The 21,597-nt window shown below is 45.5% G+C and overlaps 1 protein-coding gene across 2 annotated transcripts in view; it reads right to left on the reverse strand.

Moving 5' to 3' along the window:
* The window catches only part of RALGAPB (Ral GTPase activating protein non-catalytic subunit beta), a gene marked incomplete at its 5' end in the record, with an annotated part of 53,264 nt that overhangs the window by 11,397 nt on the left and 20,270 nt on the right, over nucleotides 1-21,597 (reverse strand). Inside the window, 14 exons of one of the 2 annotated variants that reach the window (XM_084271445.1) lie at nucleotides 1,870-2,028; nucleotides 3,407-3,616; nucleotides 4,194-4,346; nucleotides 5,670-5,776; nucleotides 7,826-8,013; nucleotides 9,368-9,519; nucleotides 11,338-11,520; nucleotides 13,896-14,017; nucleotides 15,777-15,909; nucleotides 15,996-16,060; nucleotides 18,382-18,529; nucleotides 18,720-18,834; nucleotides 19,873-20,040; nucleotides 21,360-21,561. In XM_084271445.1, coding sequence (XP_084127571.1) covers nucleotides 1,870-2,028; nucleotides 3,407-3,616; nucleotides 4,194-4,346; nucleotides 5,670-5,776; nucleotides 7,826-8,013; nucleotides 9,368-9,519; nucleotides 11,338-11,520; nucleotides 13,896-14,017; nucleotides 15,777-15,909; nucleotides 15,996-16,060; nucleotides 18,382-18,529; nucleotides 18,720-18,834; nucleotides 19,873-20,040; nucleotides 21,360-21,561 — 2,105 coding nt within the window. Of the gene's footprint in view, nucleotides 1-1,869; nucleotides 2,029-3,406; nucleotides 3,617-4,193; nucleotides 4,347-5,669; nucleotides 5,777-7,825; nucleotides 8,014-9,367; nucleotides 9,520-11,337; nucleotides 11,521-13,895; nucleotides 14,030-15,776; nucleotides 15,910-15,995; nucleotides 16,061-18,381; nucleotides 18,530-18,719; nucleotides 18,835-19,872; nucleotides 20,041-21,359; nucleotides 21,562-21,597 lie in introns of both variants that reach the window. The other variant, XM_084271444.1, reaches the window with a different exon arrangement.

Below are 21,597 nucleotides of genomic sequence, written 5' to 3' on the forward strand. Positions count from 1 at the left end.
GCAGGTGGTTTCATCACCCTGTATAAATAAATGCCATGAGACCTTCATCAGGTCCAGCACAGCCACTCACAAACTCACACACACAGAGGTGGCCAACTAGGACCAGGCAGCCAGCCCTGCTCAGTGCAGAAACTGTGTCACAACTGGGCTTTGCTCTCCTCCTCCCTTGACTGCTACCACTGAAAACAAAAGCAGGGCAGGAATAACTCACAGGTCTTTTCAAAGATGGGAGCAGAATTGGTATCTCACTCTGCTCAGGCCCAGGGAGACAAGCCCGTTAACTTGGCTGCTGCTGCTGGGGCTGCACAACCTGAAAGCCTTATGAGTCACAGAAAGATGCCTGGGACCTTGAAGCAGGACTGGCATATTTATACTGTGCCTAAATATGTCCAGAATCCCCCAAATACAAGGTTTCCTTAAATCTACATGGCAAACCCCATGCTAATTTGGTTTCCAAAGGTCAGCAAATTCTGCAGGATGACTTAATCTCACCTGTCTAAATCCATAAGAGCACATAAGCATCAGATGGGGGAAAAGCATCTTCTAGCTCAGCAAGAGTGCACTCAGCTGGAAGGCAAACCATGTTTTGTGGCTGGCTCTGGAGATGGAAAAACTCTGTACTTGCTATTCTGGACTTTAACTTGAGAACTCAGACAGCACAAGCCTGGTTTTCAGAGTTCTTTTCCACAGAGAAGCAGCAGTGCCCCACTCTATCAACTGCAGAGTCACAGCAGCACAAGAACATGCCATGGAAGCCACACTTCCACCCTCTGCTATGGGAGTTAGAGTGGAGCAAGACAGCACCACAGAAACAGCCTTATTCCAATGAGCCTGTGAGTCACCCCAGGTCACAGCCCAAAAAAGTCACAATTTAGACTTGCACAAGTTACCCTAATTAACCTACCTGCACACATGCAAACAGTGTCCTGTGAAGGCTTATGAAGCAATACTGCTCTTACTCAGAGAGCTTTTCATTCCTTTAACACATTGAATCAAGCCAAACTCCCTGGCCATTGCTGGAACAAACTGGAACCTTCCCCACAAGCCAAGCCAACAAAGCTGAAATGCATTCCTGATGGGACTCTGTGAAGTCTTCTTTTATAATATATATGCATATAAATAAAAATAAGAGCTGCTACAAAAAAAACTAAGCAAGGGTAAGTTACTTCAGCCTTGTACACAGTGATTTGTTGGAGCTCACTCTGCTGTGGTGGGCTGACCTTGGCTGCATGTTGGGTGCCCACCAAGCCACTTTACCACTCCCCTCTCTCAGCAGAACAGGGAGGGGAGAAAAACAAGATGGGAAAGTCTTATGGGTTGAGGTAAAGACAGTTCAATAAAGCAAAAGGCCATGCAGAGAAGCAAACAAAAACCTAAAAGATTTCTTTTCTACTTTCCTTCAGCACATGATGTCCAACCGCTTCCCAGGAAGCAGGATGTGTTGTGGTGCCTTTAGCTTCTGGAGCATACAAGAAGTGTCCCCTCTTCTTCCCCCCTTCTCTCAGCTTTTATTGCTGAGCAGGCATTTTATGGTATGGAACACCCCTTTGGTTGGTGGGGGTCAGCTGTCCCAGCTGCATCCCCTCCCAAAACCTTTTCCCCCTCAGCCTATGGGTGAGACAGTCCTGACACTGCACCCATGCTGCTCAGTAGTAGCCAAAACATAGGGGTGTGATTAACACCTCACTGGCCACCAGTATAGAGCACAGCTCAGGGGAAAGTAACTCCAACTCATCCAGACCCAGTACAACCACAGTGAGCACAGTGCCCAGAGCCCCCAGTTCTGATATTCCCTCCAGTCATTCGTGGCAACACTTTATTCACTTGGGGGTTACTAGAAGCAAGACAGTGCTCTCTATTTTCTCTTACCTCCTGGCTTGTTTTCTGGCCTGCCTTCATGTAGAATATGAAAACAGTATCAAAAGGACGACATGGTAGTAAATCCAAGTAGCCAAGGTCATCAAAAAACCCAGGAAGAGCAGAGTCAAGTGCAATCAGGTGAGGAGGTAGACGACTGTTAGCAGGTTCCTATCCAACAGAGAATTCAACAGCTTAAAACACATATTTCCTAACTGAAAAGGTCTTCACAGTTTCAACAATAATCCATTAAATGTAAAAAGACAATTCCAACCCAAATGGATTTCTGATGCAATAATCCTGTTACTGTAAATGAGCAACAGCAATTTTTTGCTTTCTACTCTCATTAAGTGAAAGTAGTTTTACTCAAAGAGTACTTACTAGCTATCACAATGAAAGCAGCATATACTTTCACAACTATACACAGTCACTATTGGTTTCATATTTACTAACTTATATACTAATAATATGCAAAATACAAAGCACTTTAGACAATGGAGCTTTGCCAATACGATGTCTAACTTTTGTTGACAGCCTTCTGTAAGGATGCAATAAATAAGAGGGAGAATCCACAAGTAAGAGGCAGACTTTCAAATTAAGACTATAGATCATCTCTATAAACTCTTGTTATTCTAGCTTTAAAAAGCAAGCTCTATAACCTAGTCGTACTCTCAAGTGCTTATATATAACTAAACCACTTCAGCACAATCATCTGTAAAGCACAACTGCTTAAGGAGTCTTATTTCAGAAGCTCAAAACCCTAATTCAAGTGGAGGGAATGACTTCCAGTACAAACAGGTGGATGGGACAGCTTATGCACCCACTCCAGAAGCGAAGATACAGGCACCTACTCAAAGCACATTCAACCTGAGGCATGGCCTTTCACAACCCTGCTCTCAATCCTGGAAGACAGGAAACCATTGCTGTGTTTGATTACAGCTTCACAGCAGTCAGAACTGCACAACTGCTCTTCCATTAACAAAAACTTAGAGTCACAGAACAATTGGGGTTGGCAGGGCCCTCTGGAGATCACCCAGTCCCACCCCCAGAGCAGGGTCCCCTCGAGCAGGCTGCACAGGACAGCACCCAGGATCACGGGGTTGGGATGTCTCCAGAGATGGAGACTCCCCAACCTCTCTGGGCAGCCTGGCCCAGGGCTCTGCCACCCTCCCAATAAAGAAGCTCCTCACAGTCAGGTAGAGCTTCCTCTACTCCAGTTTGTGACCACAGCCCCTTGTCCTGTCCCCAGGCACCACTGACCACAGACTGACCCATCCTCCTGAGCCCACCCCTCAAGGGTTTATCAGCATTGATAAGATCCCCCTCAGTCTTGTCTTCTCTCTTCTAAACAGTCCCAAGTCCCTCAGCCTCTCTTGGTAAGAATGTTCTTGTCCCCTCAGCACCTCCACAGCCCTTTGCTGTCCTCTCACCAGTATCTCCCTGTCCTTGAACCCGAGAGCCCAGACTAATATTAGTTAGTTTTCTTGGTTTGCCAAGCCAGACCATACGGGCACTGAGGGCATTTGCACAACACTAAGTATCAGGTCACCTTCAATGCCTCTAGTGAGAGAAACCCGAAGTGTGAGAGGAAGAGGCGCGCTGTCTGGAACTCCTGTGCTGGTGGTGGGGGCTTACACTCCGTCACTGGATCAGGAAAGCTCTTCTTCCGCCACTCCTCTTCACTCTTCTGATCTATGGAAGTCTCAAAAACAATCTGCTGAGCCATGCCATTCCTCAGCTTCTCATGGCGCTCTTCAAGCTGGAAAACATCACGTGAAATGCTGATCCCACCAAGATCCTCTAGGATCTGGAAGTCACAGGTACAGCCTGCAACTACCCCACCAGGACATTTACTAAGGCACTACCAACAAGACCTTGTAAAGTTACAAAGTGAGTAGCTAAACACCATGTTTCATGGAAAAGCTACTGCAAATTTAGGTATCCCTCACCAGCTACATCTAGTCCCTTCTAAATGAACAGAAACTAACACACATTTGGCAGTACAAAACCACTTTTGAGGCACACACCCCTCTGCTCTCCCAGGAGGTCTCCATAAAACCCCCTTCCATTCCCAGAGAGCAGGAACAAAAGGCAAGTCACTGCTGCCTAGCAGTACCAGGAGATTAGGATCTGTTGAGTGGTACCTCCCCAAAAAGCACATCCACAGCATTGCTGGAGAAGTGCACAGATGTCATTAGTTCCCAGATTCATAGTCCATTAATAGGAAATTAGTCAAGCTAGAGTAAAATTATTTATAGCAAGGCATTAGCATACGATTCAGGAACAGACAAAAACCCCAGGAATGAAATTAGAGGCAGGGGCTGAGAGTTACTTACTTCCTCATTCACAATTTCGTGCAAGTCAGGAATGCTCAAGTCAGCCTTCACGAAGGGGATCTTGTCCACCTCCTCAGGAAAGGGGCGGTGCTTCACGCTGTATTTCAAGCCAACGTCGTTTTTCGGAGTTGGCCGCGGTTCTGGTACGAAGGTCTGGCAGGGGAAGGGGGGCAGCTGTTACACTCAGGGCACAGAACCACCAGGCAGTGCTTCACAGCAGATGGAAAACGTTTTCCACCACCAATACACTGATCCATTAGTGAGAGGCATCATCAGAAAACGTTCAGTAGGTACTTCAGACTAATGGATTTGTATTAAAAACACGACTCTTCATTTTAAGAGAGACAGTTCTGCCCATTTTGGTGCCTGCACTCCTGGAACCTATGAACTCTGCTTACCACCTAACCTCTGAGCAGCCACAAATCCAAGCTTGCACAGCAACATTCTGTGTCAGCCCATTCTAACTGCAGGGAGGAAAAGCTACCCAAACTGTTTGAGAAGGCTCCACTTCAACCCTGCTACCATGGCAATCACAAGGCAGGCTGGGAAGTTCTGGAGAACAGCACAAGGCTGTGGGTCAGGCACAAGACAACGCCAGACTATTAAAAGGGTTGGTCTAATACAGTGTTTTGACATTCTTATTCCATTATGTTCCAAACTCAATTCAAAACTTGGGAGTTACCATGAAAGCAACAAAAGATCTAGGTGCAGGTTTGGAGGTGCAGAAGGTCTAAGATAGACCTAAGGAAATTTATTTGCTACCAATTACACTTCCAAAGGGCAAAACTGTTAACATTAAAGTTATAGAATGGCTTTACTGGTAAGGCAGGTAGGAGCCAGGACCTGACCCCCTTTGGCCAGGGAGCCAAGACACCTGGACACTATTTAGCAAAACAGGCTGTGACAGTGCAGGTCTGCAGGCAGCAAGTGGAGGGGCTGCCACAGGTGGCTCTGCAGAGGCCACAGTCATCTTGATGCGAACATAGAGCTGAGACTGATGGGCCCTGTTTTGGCTGCCTTATAATTTATTTTATTTTACCAAGAGGTACATGAAGAGTTCAGCACCTTTACCATGCTGGGTTTTACAGCATGAAGAGCTGTTCTCTCTGCAGCTGCTCCACCTCCAGACTTTGCTCCCTGTGCTGCAAGGGCTTTGCTTCCCATCAGCACCAACACGTGTGCCTACACGCTAAGCACACTGCTCACTGCCCCTTCACCTCAGGGAAACAAACAAAAAACCTGAGGCTGCCCCCTCCCCTTGAAGAAGTCTAGAAGGCAACAGCACTTTCACATCCTGCATTTCATGTTAATTGAGTTGTAAAGAGTCACCAGAGATGTGTCACGTTACTTACAGCTAAAGGCCCCGTGGCTCAGCCTTAATATATAATCACCAGCTCTGCAGGGCTGGCTCACATTACTGGAATTTCTGCTGAACATCTCTAACTTAAAGATTTCTTTATGGTCTTTGATACAGACCTTTTGATTTGCTTTAGCTCCTCTTGGCAAAAGACAGAGTTGCTGGGCCCATGCAAATCTTCCAGATGTCCCACGGATCAACACGGTGACAGAGGGGAAAGACTCATCTGCAAAGCACACAGGTTAAGAGAATAACACATCATCAGAGGTCTCCAACAGTTCATGGCACAAGAATTTAACCAGAAAGAAATACAGGCATGACAACAGGTTTGCTTTCTCAGGTTAACTGCTCCCTGACCCTGAGGACAGCCCCTGGGGAGGAACAAGCAAACCTCCCCTCCACATGAAGTACCAGTCTGCTTTGTGCTGTGTTGTGCTGTTGTCAGCGCAGCTTCCTTGTTAAAAATAGTTTTCATCCAAATCCATGCAGATCCCTGTTTCTCTCCACATTATCTCCAAGAAATTAAGACTGTTCAGCCACTGCCTGCTCTGGTAAGACAGAGGATCCCACACAAAGAGCAGCAATGCTGCGGAAGGACATGAGGTAACAGGCAGAGTAAGACAAGGGAAGATTCTGACTTCACATGGTGGAAAATTTTTCACCCTGAGGGACACAGAGCAGTTGTCATCAGCTTTTGAGACCTGTTTAGACAGTGTTAGACCATCGTCCTGGTCTGAGGTCAGTGCTGCCCTTGCTTACAGCGGGTGGTCAGCCTGCAGGGTCCTGAGGGACATTTCAACTTGCACAGAGAGGGTTTTAACACTGCAAGGATGTCACTCTTCCTTCAAGGCTTTAAAGGCCACTGATCCTAGCTGCCCTAGAGGGACCATCATACCTCCACACCTTTTCTGTGGAAAATTATTTGTATTTGTCTTCTGTACATGCAAACCACAATCTGATACCATCAGGTAACTAGGAGGTAGATACTCCCAGGAAATGGGGAGAGAAGTGCCAGGTGCAGCACACACCTCCAGTTCCTCATGAGCACCCGCTGCAGCCACCTGCCTCGGCTGTGATCCCACAGGCTTGGGCATCCCCACCGTTTACCTCAGAATTCAAGGTGGGTTTGTAAGCAGGTCATGCACAGCAAGAGAAAGTCATCTCATCTGAGATTCTACCAGCTTTACAGGATTCCTCAGTGATGCATTTAACAGAGGCAGAGCGAGGCTGAGAACTGCTCAGCTTCTCTAGCTGAGTTCTTCTAGTTCTGATCCACTGCTGTTTGGGACACGCTTGCCCAAACACAGGCTGTGGGTGGACATGTGGCAGCAGCTCTAGCATCTGCACTGTCTGCAAGGCCCATTTAGTGATCATCAATGAGGTTGGAGCACTCAGAACCACAGCTCAAAACCCCATTTTCTCTCAGCCAGTTCATGAAGCTCTGGTGCAATCTCCATTTTTATGAACAATACCTAGACCCCATCCTGCCCACAGGCCTGTGTGTGGCAGAGCAGATGTAACACACACTGATGTACAGTCCTAAAGTGCAGTAGCACACCAGAGAACCTGTCATGTTGGGTAATGCCATGACAGCTGCAGCCCAACGGGGGGGGGGGGGGGTGGGGGGCAGTTATTCAGTTCCAAGTATCATGTCATTTAGTACTCGATTGTTTTTAAAAAATCTGTGAGTTGCTGTCAATCAAAGCACATGAGGCTGAAATGAGGTAGATTTGGCTGTGAAAGCCAACACCCTGTGGCAGATCTCCTTTACAGGAGGTGCCACTGAAAGAACAGGAGGGGACACAGGAAAGCTGTAACAGCTCCTAAGCAGCTAAGGCTGTCTGAATGGAAAGCACCCACAGGAACATTTAGTAACAGCAGATCTGAAGCAAGCAAAAGCAACTGCAAGAAGTGTCACATCTACCACTTGTTGAGCACTCATCCCTATCAAGCCTCCTATAACCTCTACAGTTTTATTCCTTTATGAACAAGCATGTTCACCAAATGTCATGCTATTGCTCTTGCCCATCAGCAGTAGCTTAGACATCAGTCAGCTGCAAGTGTCTGATCCAACTGCAGTGACAAACACATGCACAGTTGACATGAGCTGTACACGTCTGACAGCAGCATCACCGTTACTCCCAGCACTCCACTCCAGCGCACACCCAGACAGGCGAGGCCCTGAGGCATGACACACACCTGGTGAAGCACCTGTGTCCCACAGCTCCCTGCACAGAGCTCTAACCAGAGGAAGGAGGAAACGGTATGAACTTACTCTGCTCGTTCCCTAGAGGCTGCTCCAGCATGGCCAGGATGACGCTGTTATCCAGAACGAAGTAGCGGAAGCTGTGCTTGTTTATGGTGGGCAGACGAGAGTATTTAATCAAGGTGGTTTCATTCACCAAGCTGCAGGGAGAGGCAGGGCCACTGGGAGAAGGAAACGCTCCAAGTAACTGCATGATACTGCAAGTGAGGAAAAATGCTGAGTTATGACAGAGGAATGAAGGAACTGCTCCTCCCAAGCACAGACCTTCACTGGTGTTCTTCAGCTGTACCTCGGCACAGCAGTTACCCTGGCAGGACAAGCCTGCCCTCTCCCCGTCAGTGCCTTTCAAAACTGAAACAGTAACTTCAGGAAAACATACAGGAAACCCTACAAAGGGCAGTCTGCCTGTAGAGAGAGTTATTTCCAAAGACAGGTTATAAAGAGATTAAGATAGGCTTTAAAGGACAAGAATCTGTAGCCTTCCCCAGCTTCATTCTTAGAAGATGACTATGGAGAACTGGAGATAATCATCCACACTTTAGCCCGCTCGTATATCCACAAGCAAGGCAGACACAGCAGATGCACTAGTTATGACTGTCTTTGGAGTACAGAGTGAGTTAACTTCAGATAAAGGCTCAAGATCATCCCAGACTCAAGGTATAGTCCAACAGTGCCGACCTACTTGGAGATACAGTCTTGGAGGCTCCCAGAAGCCCCAACTGAAACCTCTGAAGTTGTACAGGATTTACCTAATGCTACAGAAATGGAGGATTTCTATAGCAGGACCCAATAACAAGAGGTGTCAGGCTGGAGATCATACAATGTAACTCAGGACTTTAACACCACCACCTAGATGAAGATTGAGTTTACTGAGGTCCTCCCCCCACACTTTTCCACTTACTCTGAGAACAGACAGTTTCATCTCTAAATGAAGAGGTGCTTTTAGGCAACAATGAAGGTTTGTCCACAAGTTCTAATGAGGATTAGTTGTTGCCTTAGGAAATTACACTGTTGTTTTTACTAACAGCAAAGTTTGTAACCATTTTATTGCAAAGCAGAGCAAAAAAGCAAGCAGCCACTGCCTTTTTGCAAAACACATCTATCCTGCCTGTCCTCACTCTGTCCTGGCTACCATCCTGCTGTTCAACTTCCCTGGAGCAAGTCTTCATTTTCCCCTCTCCCACCCACACGTTAGTTGTTACCACACTGCCAGCAGAACCTCTCAAACACACCAAGCAAGCCCAAAGCTGTGGGCAGAATGACATCCCACACTGCCCCAGCTCACACCCACTGCGTGTGCCATCCCCTCCTGCATTCCACAGGAGAGTGTGTACTGCTTCCCCAGCAGTGGGGAAATGGTGTATCTCATCAGGCTGAGGAGAAGGAGAAGGGGGAATGGAAAGACAGGATCAACTGGTCAGAGGGAGCTTCTGGCTGTTTTTTGGCTGCTCTTGCTCCACCACAGAAATCTCACCAACTGGGAGCTCCTAATGAAACCACTCTCAGACCAGGCAGTGCTAAGCAGTGCACAAGCCCTGATAAACGACATACCATGTCAATGTAGCTTCAGCAGCATCCTTCACTCTCATGGATGCAGGGTTTGGCTCCTTATCTCCTTTGTATTTGACCTCTTGTTCACTGTTTTTGGATTTGCTTCCTGAAATGCCCAGCTCCACAATCTCCAGTACCTCTTTTAAACAATCCTAAAACAAAAGGGAACTACCTTAAAAACAGAAGCACTTGGAGAAATTTCTCCAAGACATCAGTGAAACAGTGATACACCATTAATTAAAACAAATTAGCTTAGAAATCAAGGCAGAAGATTATTCTAATAGACAGTGTTGGCAGATCACATTTGCTATAGGAAGGATATTTTCTCCATCTGTAGATGTCTACTTCTGTTTGTACTCCAGTGGCAGAAAGTGCTCTAAATGATTATATACACACACACAAGAGATATTCCATTATACACGCACAAAATTGCCAAGAGGATTAAGATAGCAATTAAAGAATGTAAACATATTTTAAGAGTGATAAATGCATTTCTGAGACTCTCAGCAGAACTTTTAAATAAATTCTATGCATATTAAGAATTAACTCATCTGGAAAATGGTGATAAATCCTTCTCCAAATCATGCAATTGCCAAGAGCTTTCCTCAGTAAAATCTATCACGGTATCTAATTCACTAGAACAGTAACAATATTCTAAGGGTATATAACAGAACTTCAGCAAATTTATTCCCAGGGAAGCCAAACCCAGAGCTGCAGGTACGACTCATTACAGAACTATTTGCTGAAAGTATCTGGATTGCTACAACAAAGGTTCAGATCACTGGGGTGAGCTGCAGAACAAGGAGAGCAGTCTCATAATAATTAACTGGCTGAAATCTGCACACAGGTAAAGGGGCCAGTTTTTACCCTGAGACCCAAGGCAGGTGCTGCACCTTGGCCCACGTCCTTCCTTGCACTCCTAACTCATGTACCAAAGAGGTGAAGTGGAAGGTTCAAGTCTTCTGACACAGCAGAATTAACCAGCGCTGCGATGCAAAGACTGGCCCCAAAGAATCACAGAAGGAATTTCCACCAGTGGCTAGAAAATAGATGAAATTCCAAGCAAATCTGAGGCAAGGCACCTGGAAAGTTTCAGGTCTAGTACTGCAAATGCCAGGAGAGGTTCTCAGCTGCCTATGGGGCCTCCTGAATGAGCTGCTGAGTGTCCAACACACACCACACACTGTATGTGGCTGTCACAATATGCAGTGATAATTAAAATCAAAAGAACCAAATGAGAGGAAGTAAAGCATGATGCAGCTGAATAAACCCATGCTGCACCACACCAGAGGGATCCATGCTGGCCTTGTCCCCTACTGCCATGCCAGCATCCCAAAGTGCAAGCAGAAAGCATCCTTAAAGTCCTGCTTGTGGGTTACCAATGCTCTTTTAAAAATGTTACATATTATTTATATATTCTATGGCATTTATAATAAAATATAAAGATAGCCAAGGTTTATCTGCTGAGAAAACTATTAGAATATTATAGAATATGTATTAAGATACTTTATATATAGAAACATAGAAAGATCACTGAGCTGTCCCTGCAAGGTGAACGACAATGAAAATTAAAAAATTACTGAAAGAAATTAAAATAGCTTAACAGCAGGCTAGAAGGCTGCTGGAAACCTACATTTCCAGCTCTTTTCAAGCTTCCCAAACAAATTCCATCTTGGATGAACTTTGTCTTGATCCGTTTCTAAAAATCTGGTTTCTTGGTGAAAAACTGACTACCAAAACGTTAGCATCAAAGGAATTCTAAGTCTAGAAGATGCTTTTGACAGGGAAGAGCTGAGAAATTACAAGAACGTGGCTTATGCCACAGCAACTAATTCTGAAATTCCTAGTGTGCTTCTGAAGACAGAGACAAGAGGAACCCACATGATTTTGAAGTATTGAGAACAGGGAACTCAGGCACAGAAAGCATCACTGTTTGGGGTGCCCAAAATGATCTCCCCAGCAGCTCTTACCTTCTCATCCAGCATGTCAGGGTGCTCAGTGAGCCAGACGCAGAGGCACTGGAAAGCAGCCACTATCATGGAGTGGAGGTCGCGGGAGTGCAGCGGGGCCGGGCGGCTGCACTGGTACACGATGTAGCTGCACACGGAGCTGATGGCTCGCTTCCGGTCAGAGGAGTCCACCGCCACCTTCACCTGTTGTGCCCCCAGCAAGAGGGGGTGGGAACGCATCACAACCAAGAAACAGAATTAAAAGTGGTTTTAAAGGCTGATTGAAGAAATAGGAAATCATAGAATCGTTAAGGTTGGACTAGATGATCTTGGAAGTCTTTCCCTACCAGCTCTATCACTCACTAACCCATCCAGCCTCTCCCTGAGCACCTCTCAGGATGGCAGCTCCACCACCCCCATGGGCAGCCTGTTCCACAACACCTAACCAAAATGATCTCTTGTGATTGCAGCTTAAATGCTGTGGATAAACACAGGATATTCATGGATATTGAACTTTAGAGGAGAGAAATGCTGCACTGAAGTACCACTGCGCTGCACGGCTTGGTTTTCAAGAGAAGTGGTACCAGCATGGTTTAATAAGAACTTCATTGCAAGCTGAATTAGTATTGGAAAAGTATTTTCAGCAAATCTCTCTCTCCTTCAGCTACAGCAACCCATTCTGTACCTGAGACCCCAGTCTCCCTTCCACAGGGCTTCATTCTGCTCACATAACTTTCCACCAGGCACTTTGTCAGCACAGCAACTCGCCAAAGAAAAAGGGGCAGAAAACCACCCCCAGACAAGCAGACTGGCAAACCTCCTTCACCCCCCACCAAAATTCACTGCAGAAACCCATGCATTTCCCTCCCAGGCCAGGGCTTCAGGGAGCAAAGCTCTGGCCTTAGCAAAGAGCCTCCACACTGAGCACCTACTAAAACACAAGCTAGAGAACTGAATCTCTCTTCTCTTCCTCTAAACCTGTCACTTGGCACAGGAAGCATCAAGCCTGGATTTTCCTTCTCCACAGCATCTGACCACACCAAACCCTGCTGATTAAGGTGCACCCTTATCCAAGCAGGAAGGTCCTGCTGGTGACACCACCAGAGGGGTGACAATTCAGAGCTGTAGCATGACAGCAGCATTTCCTTCAGAAGTGAAGATCCATGGCAAGCAGATTCCCCTCAACATGAGCTTAGTAAGAGCTGGTTGGTGACCCAACACTCTTGCAAAAACAGGATTTCTACTAAAGTCCCACCAACAACACAGTACTGAATAGACCTAAAATGGGGTGGCTTCTAACCTGGGAAGAGCTTTGGGAATTTCCACCTCCAGAGGCATGAGCAGAAGCAATTCCTACTCCTCACTAAGAGGTGATCTCTTTCTACCCTCTTTGTTATGGAAAGACAACCAAGGTACCCCTGAGTTCCTTCAGTTCCATGAGAATTATACAAAGGCTGCAATGTTTAGTGCCAACCTGGGAGGCAGTTGAAGATAACACTGTTTCCACATTCCCATCTCACCACAAGCCAAGAAAACCAACCCTAAACACAAACCAACCTGGTTTAACCAAGCAAGCAGCAGGACCCCCTGGTTCTGTACCCAGTAACTGTACCTTAATTCACTGCATTTCAAATGCATCTTTCAGCTCAAGCTGCTGCAGTAGGAAAGGAAGTGGCCAGCCCAGCAGGGCCCAGTGCTGACTCCACACTCTGAAAAGGCCTGACACACACATATGTCAGATCTGTGGAGTTCCTGGGGGATCTGACAGGAAATGCTGACTTGTCACACCAGGTCATTGCAGCTGCACTGAACACAGTGGACTTTTGCATAACAAACATGAAGTCAAGATTAGGGACAGGAGCTCTTGAGCAGAGCAGGACATTTTACTGCTCAAAATGAGCGCACCCTGCCCCCTCCCCGAACAGCTGTAGTTTAGTTATTTGCTGTTGAATCAAGGAACAGTGTGCAAAGAGCTCTCAAGGAGACACCTTTCTATCAGAAACCTGCTCTCATTTCCTAAGCTCAGCAAACTATTCCCAAGAAAAAGCACTTAAAGGCAATTAAGCTGTGCAACACTGGCATATTTGCAGTCTGCCAATTAACAGCAACAAAACCTCTTGTTTCCAAGTCTAGTCATACCATGAACAGACAGACCTAACAAATCAAAGTTATGATAAATGGCTCACTGCAGGGTTGAAAACTAACGGCACAAGCCCTGAACTGTTCAACCTAAACATAGCAGATGCACCCCTGTTGTGTGAAAACCAATCCAAACCCCAGAACAAGACATATGTTGAATGCAAAAGGAAGGTTAAGAGCCATCCAGCTGGCTCAAAAGAAGCAGCCTGAATCATATGTGTGTGAACAAGGCACCCTGAGCTTCACTTTCAGCCACCAGGCACTTACAGGGCACCATCACTTGAGCCATCCAGTATTTCCTTTGGAGAGGATGAAGTCCAAACAAAACTTTTGCTGACAAACTCAGACAAGAGTCCTCTGTTTGGTGGTACAACTCCCTCCAAGAGGACTATAATCACCCTTTGAGAAGAGGCCTGAGCACACAGAGCTTCACCTCTCACCTTTGCCAGTCCAGACAGAAGCTCCAGTGCTGCCAGAGAGATACTCATGTCCTGTCTCCACTGCGAGTTGAGGCGCTGGGTGACCAGGTGAATGCTGCGTATCAGGAGCCCAGCAGCTGTATCTGTATTAAGAGCTAGGATATAACCCCAACAGCACACAGCAAGGGGAGGGAAGATAACTAAGCGTTAGTGACAACAAGCAGAGCACAGGCACAAGCCAAAGCAGCCACAATACAGACAAACTGTACACAACCCAGACTCCAGAAACCAGGGTGGTTTCGTTTTGGTAGCAAACAGCTAGCTCCAGGTTTTGCTACAGTGCTTCACCTGCTGTGATGGCTTGGAGTCTCAAAAGAATTTAGGCACTGGTATTGTACATTAGACAGTAGCACTTATATATTTAGGTATCAGTATTGAGCTAATAGAATGTATGTAACTTCAGGTATCTATGCCAGAAGTTACCCATTTGTCTGTACCTAGTGTTTATCAAAAGTTGCACAGTTTGATAAGTGTAGCTAATGAAAGAATCTCTCCTGGAAAAACCAAAAAGGTGCAATTATTTCTAGACCTTTAATTTCCTTGAACCTCCAGATTCAAAGTTAAAAACAGAAAGTGCTTTTTCTATCAGTTGTTCTCATTTCAAAACATTAGGGACTCAAATATGCTACATATGTGTTAAAACTGAAGTAGGCAATATCAGAAACAAAAACTGCTAAATGAGTAGTTATGCAGAGACAAGAGAACTATGACAGGTAACATACACCCTTCCCAAAAATTTTAAACACAATTTTTACCAGATAAGAGTTAAATACAAGGTTACACTAATAGCAGATTCCAGTGTCTGCTAGAGTTAAACAGCAAAATATTCATTTGCAGCATCCAGCAGAAATACAGAGTCTTTTCAGGAATTTCTTATGAACTTACCTTCTGTGCACAGGAAATTTAAAAGTCCAATAAAATGAGTATGTTACAAAAATATCTTGTTGAGTTATGTCATGGTTTAAAGACTCAAAGTCAAATATTTAAAAGATGGTGTATTTTTTATGTCAAACATGTTTTTCTACAAGCACCTATCAATGAAAACCTGTATAAACAAGCACAGGATTCAAACAGTGCACAGAAAACTGGCACTTAATTTCAAACAATCAAATCCTGTAGGGAAATCACCCACATGTTTATATGTCTTAGAATGTACCAAAGTCTTCTCTGCTCATCTCCTTCCTCTCCTTACAGAGCTAGAGAAAAACCCAACACTTTTGGGTGGTGAGAACCACCTAGGTTTTGATATAATAAGGGTGATCTGTTCTCACATTTGCTTGGCCAACATCAGCTGAACTGATGAGGAACAACAGAGCAACTGAATTCCAGGTGTTCAACACCCAGCCAGTTCACTACTCAGGAACCCAGAAGGACACGGATCTTACTACAAAGATTCAAAAGGGTGCAGTACCAGGCATGGCAAACTGAAGCTGGTCACTAAATTGTCTTCTCACAAATGACCCATCACAAGCATTCTGCTTGCCTGCTCTGTAACACCAGGAGTCCTTCAAAGGCTCTTTAAACATAGTTTAAGTAAAGGTGCTGCAAAAGTCAAGTCAGCCTTTGGAACACTACCAGAATAAAGCCATTAACTTGCACTTGGTTTGCAAACACCTTCTTCATAAGTTGTTACATTCTCCATATTAAAATGTGTTAACAGAGCACTTTAGTAGGATTAAAAACCAACCAGCTAAGGGCACAGATGAGCACATAAACAAACAGAGGGGCTATCCACTCTGGCTCAAACACCCATGGATGTTAATGTATTAGGAACAGAAAAAAACACAGCAAAACCCTATCATTTAACAGGGCTTTTGCCCAGAGCCAGCAGACCCTCCTTACCATAATCCCTCAGGAGGGCCTGTGCCGGTCTCTCGCTGTCCGGTGTGGTGGGCTCCGTGCTGCCCCCGCTCGCGGTGCTGATGCCACTGTTGGTGCGACTGTGGCTTTTGAAGAGGTTGTTTTCACCACCGTTCTGCAAATGGAAGGTCAGTTTTGAGCCATGAGAAGATTGGTTCTGAGTTCCCTGCAGTGGTGACTTCACAACCATAAGTGACTTACTGTTTCCATCTGGCAGCCAATGGCCTCCAACAGCGCCGAGTCCTGAACGATGTTTAACATCGCCCCTGCAGAATCAGACAGGAGGAGGTAACTAAAGACCACAGTAGAATATTCACAGCTATAACTTAAAGCATCAAGGGTCTAGCATGCAGGGTCACCATGCAGAAACTCTTTATAGTTAAAAAACCCCAGGATTTGCTTCAGGTGCAGCCATTTGAAGCTGAGATGGAGAGTGCTTTCAGCTGTTTCACACATGCTTTCAACTCCTAGGTTCAGAAGGATTTTGGTCTCCCATCAGACTGTGCTTATTTAAAAGCTTAGGTTACATTTAAGGGTATCTCCTGACTCTGTGAACAAACCAACAGTGTTTGTGAGGTAACAGCTAAAAGGAGCCACACAGGCCAAAGCTGCCCCAAGGGTTCTGCTGTGCTGGCCCTGGCTGTGTTCTTGCCTGGCACAAAGGCGTTGCCTTCCCCAGCTGGGCCATGGGAGCTGAGCAGCAACTGGGGCCCAGCAAACAGCAGCGTGTTTCCAGGTCTCAGTGAGCTGCTTGTACGTGCAGCACCTCGCTGGAAAATGAACTGAATAATGGCCAGAGCTGGGGCCCCAGTACAAGGAAGATGTGGGACTGTTGGAGAGGGGTCAGAGGAGCCATGGAGATGATCAGAGGACTGGAGCAGCTCCCCTATGGAGAGAGGCTGAGGGAGCTGGGCTGGTTCAGCCTGGAGAAGAGAAGGCTGTGGGGGGACCTCATTGCAGCCTTCCAGTCCCTGAAGGGAGCAGAGGAGCAGGAGGGGATTCAACTTTTTAAAAGGGCAGAGACTGGCAGGACAAGGGGGATGGATTATAACTCAAGGAAGGAATGTTTAAATTAGATATTGGGGGAAGTCCTTTGCAGAGAGAGTGGTGAAGAGCTGGAACAGGCTGCCCAGAGAGGTGGTGGATGCCCCATCCCCGGGGGTGTTCAAGGTTGGAGGGGCCCTGGAAAAACTTGTGTAGCTCCAGGCCTGGAGGTTGGTGGCCCTGCCTGTGGCAGGGGATTGGAGTTCTGTGATCCTTGGGGTTCCTTGCAACCCAGACCAGTCTATGATTCTATGAATGGCTGGTCCATTCGGCAGCCCCCAAGACATCAGTGCAAGGGACCACACTTGTTCTCATAGAGATTAGCAACCAGTGAAGTAACCCCCTAAACCACCAGAACACAAGGAGTTCTGGGTTTATAAAGACATTTGTCCCTGTCACACACACCTCCCCAGTGTTAATATTTGCATCATTTTTAGTTCAATCTTGCAGGGCAAATTAAAAATGGCTTTCATAGCAGTTTGGCTAAAGCATAGAACAATTCCCCAAATCAGGAGGCCAGTTTGTAACCTGAGGTGGGACACACTGAAGCTCTCACCAGGTGGATGTCATCCCCAGCCTCTCACTTTCTGTGCCTTGTTTTCCATCACTGCCCAAGATACTGTACAAAGAGAGTCTTCCACTAGGAAGGGAGCCACTCAACTACTGCAAGGAAACCCCCTCAGAGTCTTTGCAGACTGGATTTGTTTCCCTTCATGTCACTGCTCACTTTTTTCCCCCTTCCCTATTAGTCAGGTTCTCTCTCTCCCAGAACAAGGCAGACACCTCCCACCTGAGAGCCACTCTGCTCCCTTTCTAAGCAGACAAAAGGAAGGCAGCATTGTAACTACCCACAGACAAGAACACCACAATGAGGAAAAGGCACTTCAAGAGAGAAAACTAAGGGGAGGAGGCAAACAAAAGGCAGGTACATGTTTTACTTGTCTGAAAAACATATAATCAGTCAAGTTGAATGTACTATTCAAGTTTTCAGCTTCTACTTACTTTCCAAGTATTAGGAAAACAAGTTAATACATTTACTACCTCACAGAACAGCTTGGTGCCAGCTCCAATGCATCTCCAGGCTGTGTTCCAAAGCTTTTGTCTGAAGGTTTACACAGTGCTATGTGTCATCTGCATTCTGCCAGTGCTGGACCTCCAGTCACCCAGCATTTCAGTTTAGTTTCTGTGGTGATTAAGCCTAGAAACAAAGTGTTCCCTGCTGGCCACTAGTTAGGAATCCTTGCCCATATTAAAACAACTTTTTTTACTATTTCCATTCCTAGATATGTTAGGCTTTTCCTGCTAAAAACACTGTAAAATACTGACAAAGTGCTTTACACTTCCACCTCTACTTTTCAAGTACTACCCCACATTTGTACAGGTGAGATGTCACACTAACCAAAGTGTGAGGCTTTTCAAGCTGTTTTCCTAGCATGAGGAGATTTCTTTCTCTTGCAAAGCACTTTTAATAACTCTACTGTTCCAGGTCAGATTCAGGCAGACACTTCCATAACACAGTTAAGAATAAAAAAGTTCAAATAACCTAGTATCATCTGAGTGTTGTTGGGATCTGTTTCTGTTTGCAAAGCTCCTATAAGTATATTCACAAGCCGCAGCTTCAAGGAAAGGAAGGTTACTGGTTTATCATAGGTTGAGCTGTCATCATTGCTGAATTTCCCTTCCAGGACAACCTGAAGGAAAAATACATTTATTGCAGTATCAATGAGAGATCACAGCAGCACAGCATTGTGCCAGCATCCACAGCACCCATCAGTACTGACACCCTGTAACACCATCTCCACAGACAAGCCACCCAAATCCCACCCCAAACAGTGAGGAAAACAAAAGTGCAAATGCAAAACAAAGCAGTAAGTTCACTACCTCAGACTTAACGGTTCCAAAGTGATGAGGGAGAGGCAGCAGAGACAACAAGATGTTAATCGAAGCTCTTCTCAGCTCTGTGGGGTTTACATAGATTTTAAACTTTGAGAGTTCTCTGCAAATCAAAGCATCACACTGTTAATCAACTTCTCACAGGAATTTGGAGCCAAATTTAAGTTAAAAATATACAGCCACCCAGTGGTCTTAAACAATCTGCTGTACACAACATAGCTGTTTCCTCCTAGGTGCAGGATTTAGTTTTAATTTTGAATCCCACAGCAATAACCCAATGAATTCATGCAGGAACCAGCATTAGCTTAGTATTTGGTCCCCCCCATAAAAAAACATCTTTATTCTTATTTATGTACTGCATCTTCAAAGCAGGGAGTTTGGGTCATGAGTCTCTACTGGCTTATTACAACTCAAACCTACCCAGGATTACCAGAGATCTGCAGAAGATGCTCATGCACACATTGCATAAGTCACAAGCTGCTTAGCAAACAGATAAGCTTTTCCAATAGCCACCAGCAAATTCCTCTGCTTGTAAGACACACCCATCAGAAGCAGTAGCTCCAATTTAAGCCCAGAAGTGAATTAATATTTTATACATCACTTCCAAGTGAAAGGCAGTACCAAGATGTAAAACATGTTGAAGGAGACACACACAGAGCAGCATTAACTACTTAGCAAAACTTCCAGAAATCTACAGAGCTCTGACAAGTGAGGTTGTATCTCCTGCTTTAAGAGCCTACTCCAATTCCACCAGCTTAAACTCTCAATTTTTCTATTTAATGTGCAATGTTACCCTCAATTTACCACAACAACAGCCACTAATGAATATCCTGTCAAAGTTTCCTTACAAGTCAATAGGTTTTCAATATATCTGAGCTAAATCACCCCTTTTTCCCTGGTTTCACAAATACTGCTTTCTGACAACTCACATATTTCATTTAAAACAGGCACTATTATTGCATTAAATAGAATTAAAACTCAGAGCTTACAAGTGCCCCTGTTACCCCCACGGCACACAAGCCTGCTGCATGCCCACAGGACAGAACACCCCCAGTAAAGGCTCCCCAGGAATGACACAAACCCCAGGAGACAGACACCTCCCCACATTTTTGGATGAATTTATATGCAAATAGCAACTTACCTGTCAGGTAAAATAGTTTCAAGAGCCGAAATGAAGTAAGGAACCACGACATCAACCCCTTTCAGGTCACAGCAGAACAAAGGAGGGGAGTTTAGAATAACACTGGCAAGAACGGGGTGACAAACGAAATCTGCTATCTGCAAACCCTGAATTAAAAGCATGTAAAATCTGACAAAGAGAGATAAGATTAAATGATTTGCACATGAAACACATCAGCATCCTACATGAACAAGAACATGCAGCCACTATTTGAACTTTTCTATATATAACAGAGTAAGTTTCAAAGTCAGAGCTAGGAAGTGTTTCTAAGGGCACCCCCACTCCAAGTTATGTTAGCACAAGCCAGCACACATGAGCAGCACAGGAAAAAAGCCTCAAAAATCACAGGTATTCCACATGAAAAGCTCTGCTGTGAGCTCTGGCCTGCTCAGCACAGGGGCTGGAAGAGGTGCAGATACAGCCTGTTACTAGCAGGGCTTGGCTCCCTCACCCTCCCACTACTCTCTTCCCCACGTAAGGACAGGAGAGACACTTTAATTTTTAACTCCTCAACACAAGAAAAATACTGTGAATACTTTTTTTTGGGGGTAGAGAGAAGAACAGGACAGGACACACTGATCAGCAATTTGGAAAATGAGACATATCCAAACATATCCACCCCAACCAGGGCACATGAAAAAGCAGGGAGTGAGAACCTAGCTGCCCATCACCCTACAGCACTTGGTATATTCTGCAATTTCTGTTCAGAGAACAGTTATAACCCCTTTATTTTATTTTTTCCAAAGGCTTGTGAGCACTCTGAGTAACACACACAAACTATCTGCACAAGACTACCACACCTAAGAAATAAAACAGTTCTGTTTCCCAGGAAGTTTTGGTGTGGTCTAGAAGAAATCTACCTGAACAGTTTGTGAGAGTCATGATTTAGAGAGGATTCTCTGCCTCTAGCCTTGGCTACTCCACTCTTCAACAAGAAATTGGAAAAAAGGCACACTATGACTGACAAGATTGCCTTATTTTACCAGGAGCAGAACTGAAAACAGGGCTAGTTCAGAACACAACTGTTTAAAGCAATGGAATTTCAGTGCATTTCTAAATTTACAGGAAGGGAAACCCCAGCCACAAACCCACTCCATCCCAGTGATGTTGTGTCTGACAGCCTAAGACCCTTCATTGATCTAATGAAGCATAAGTCTCTTGCCCACATACTTATTTTTTTCCATCTGAACAATATTCAGGGACAACTAAAAAAAGCCCCAAGAATACAAGCAGCAGGAAGTTATCAACAAGACAATGCTCCTTCCAGCTGGGAGGCACCTCAAGGGACTTCCCTTCAACTGGTACTCCAAGATGACTAAATACTACCAGCATTGCAAGAAGGGTTATCCCACCCACAGCACCCAAAGTAACCACCAGTAACTGCAGCCCTTGAATTCATTTGCACCATAAGGTTACCCCAATAAAGCAACTGGAAGATGGGTTAGTACCGGGATAGGTAAGCTGGTAATATTTCCTCCCCAGTCTTCTTGCTACAAAATATCCTACACAGTGTCCCACAGGCCTCTGCCCTTCCTGCTTCATAGTTGTCTGGGAATTCACTTGCATCAAACATGGGGTTGGAAGCCATGGTGTCCGTGGACATCTGGGATCCTTTCCGGCGGAACTCCACGCTCGCTTGAGTTGCTATGGCTGGGAAGAGAAAAGACAGCATCTCACTCTGGGTGT

The sequence above is a fragment of the Gallinula chloropus genome, assembly GCF_964237585.1.
Source record: "Gallinula chloropus genome assembly, chromosome: 16".
NCBI classification, from domain to species: domain Eukaryota; kingdom Metazoa; phylum Chordata; class Aves; order Gruiformes; family Rallidae; genus Gallinula; species Gallinula chloropus.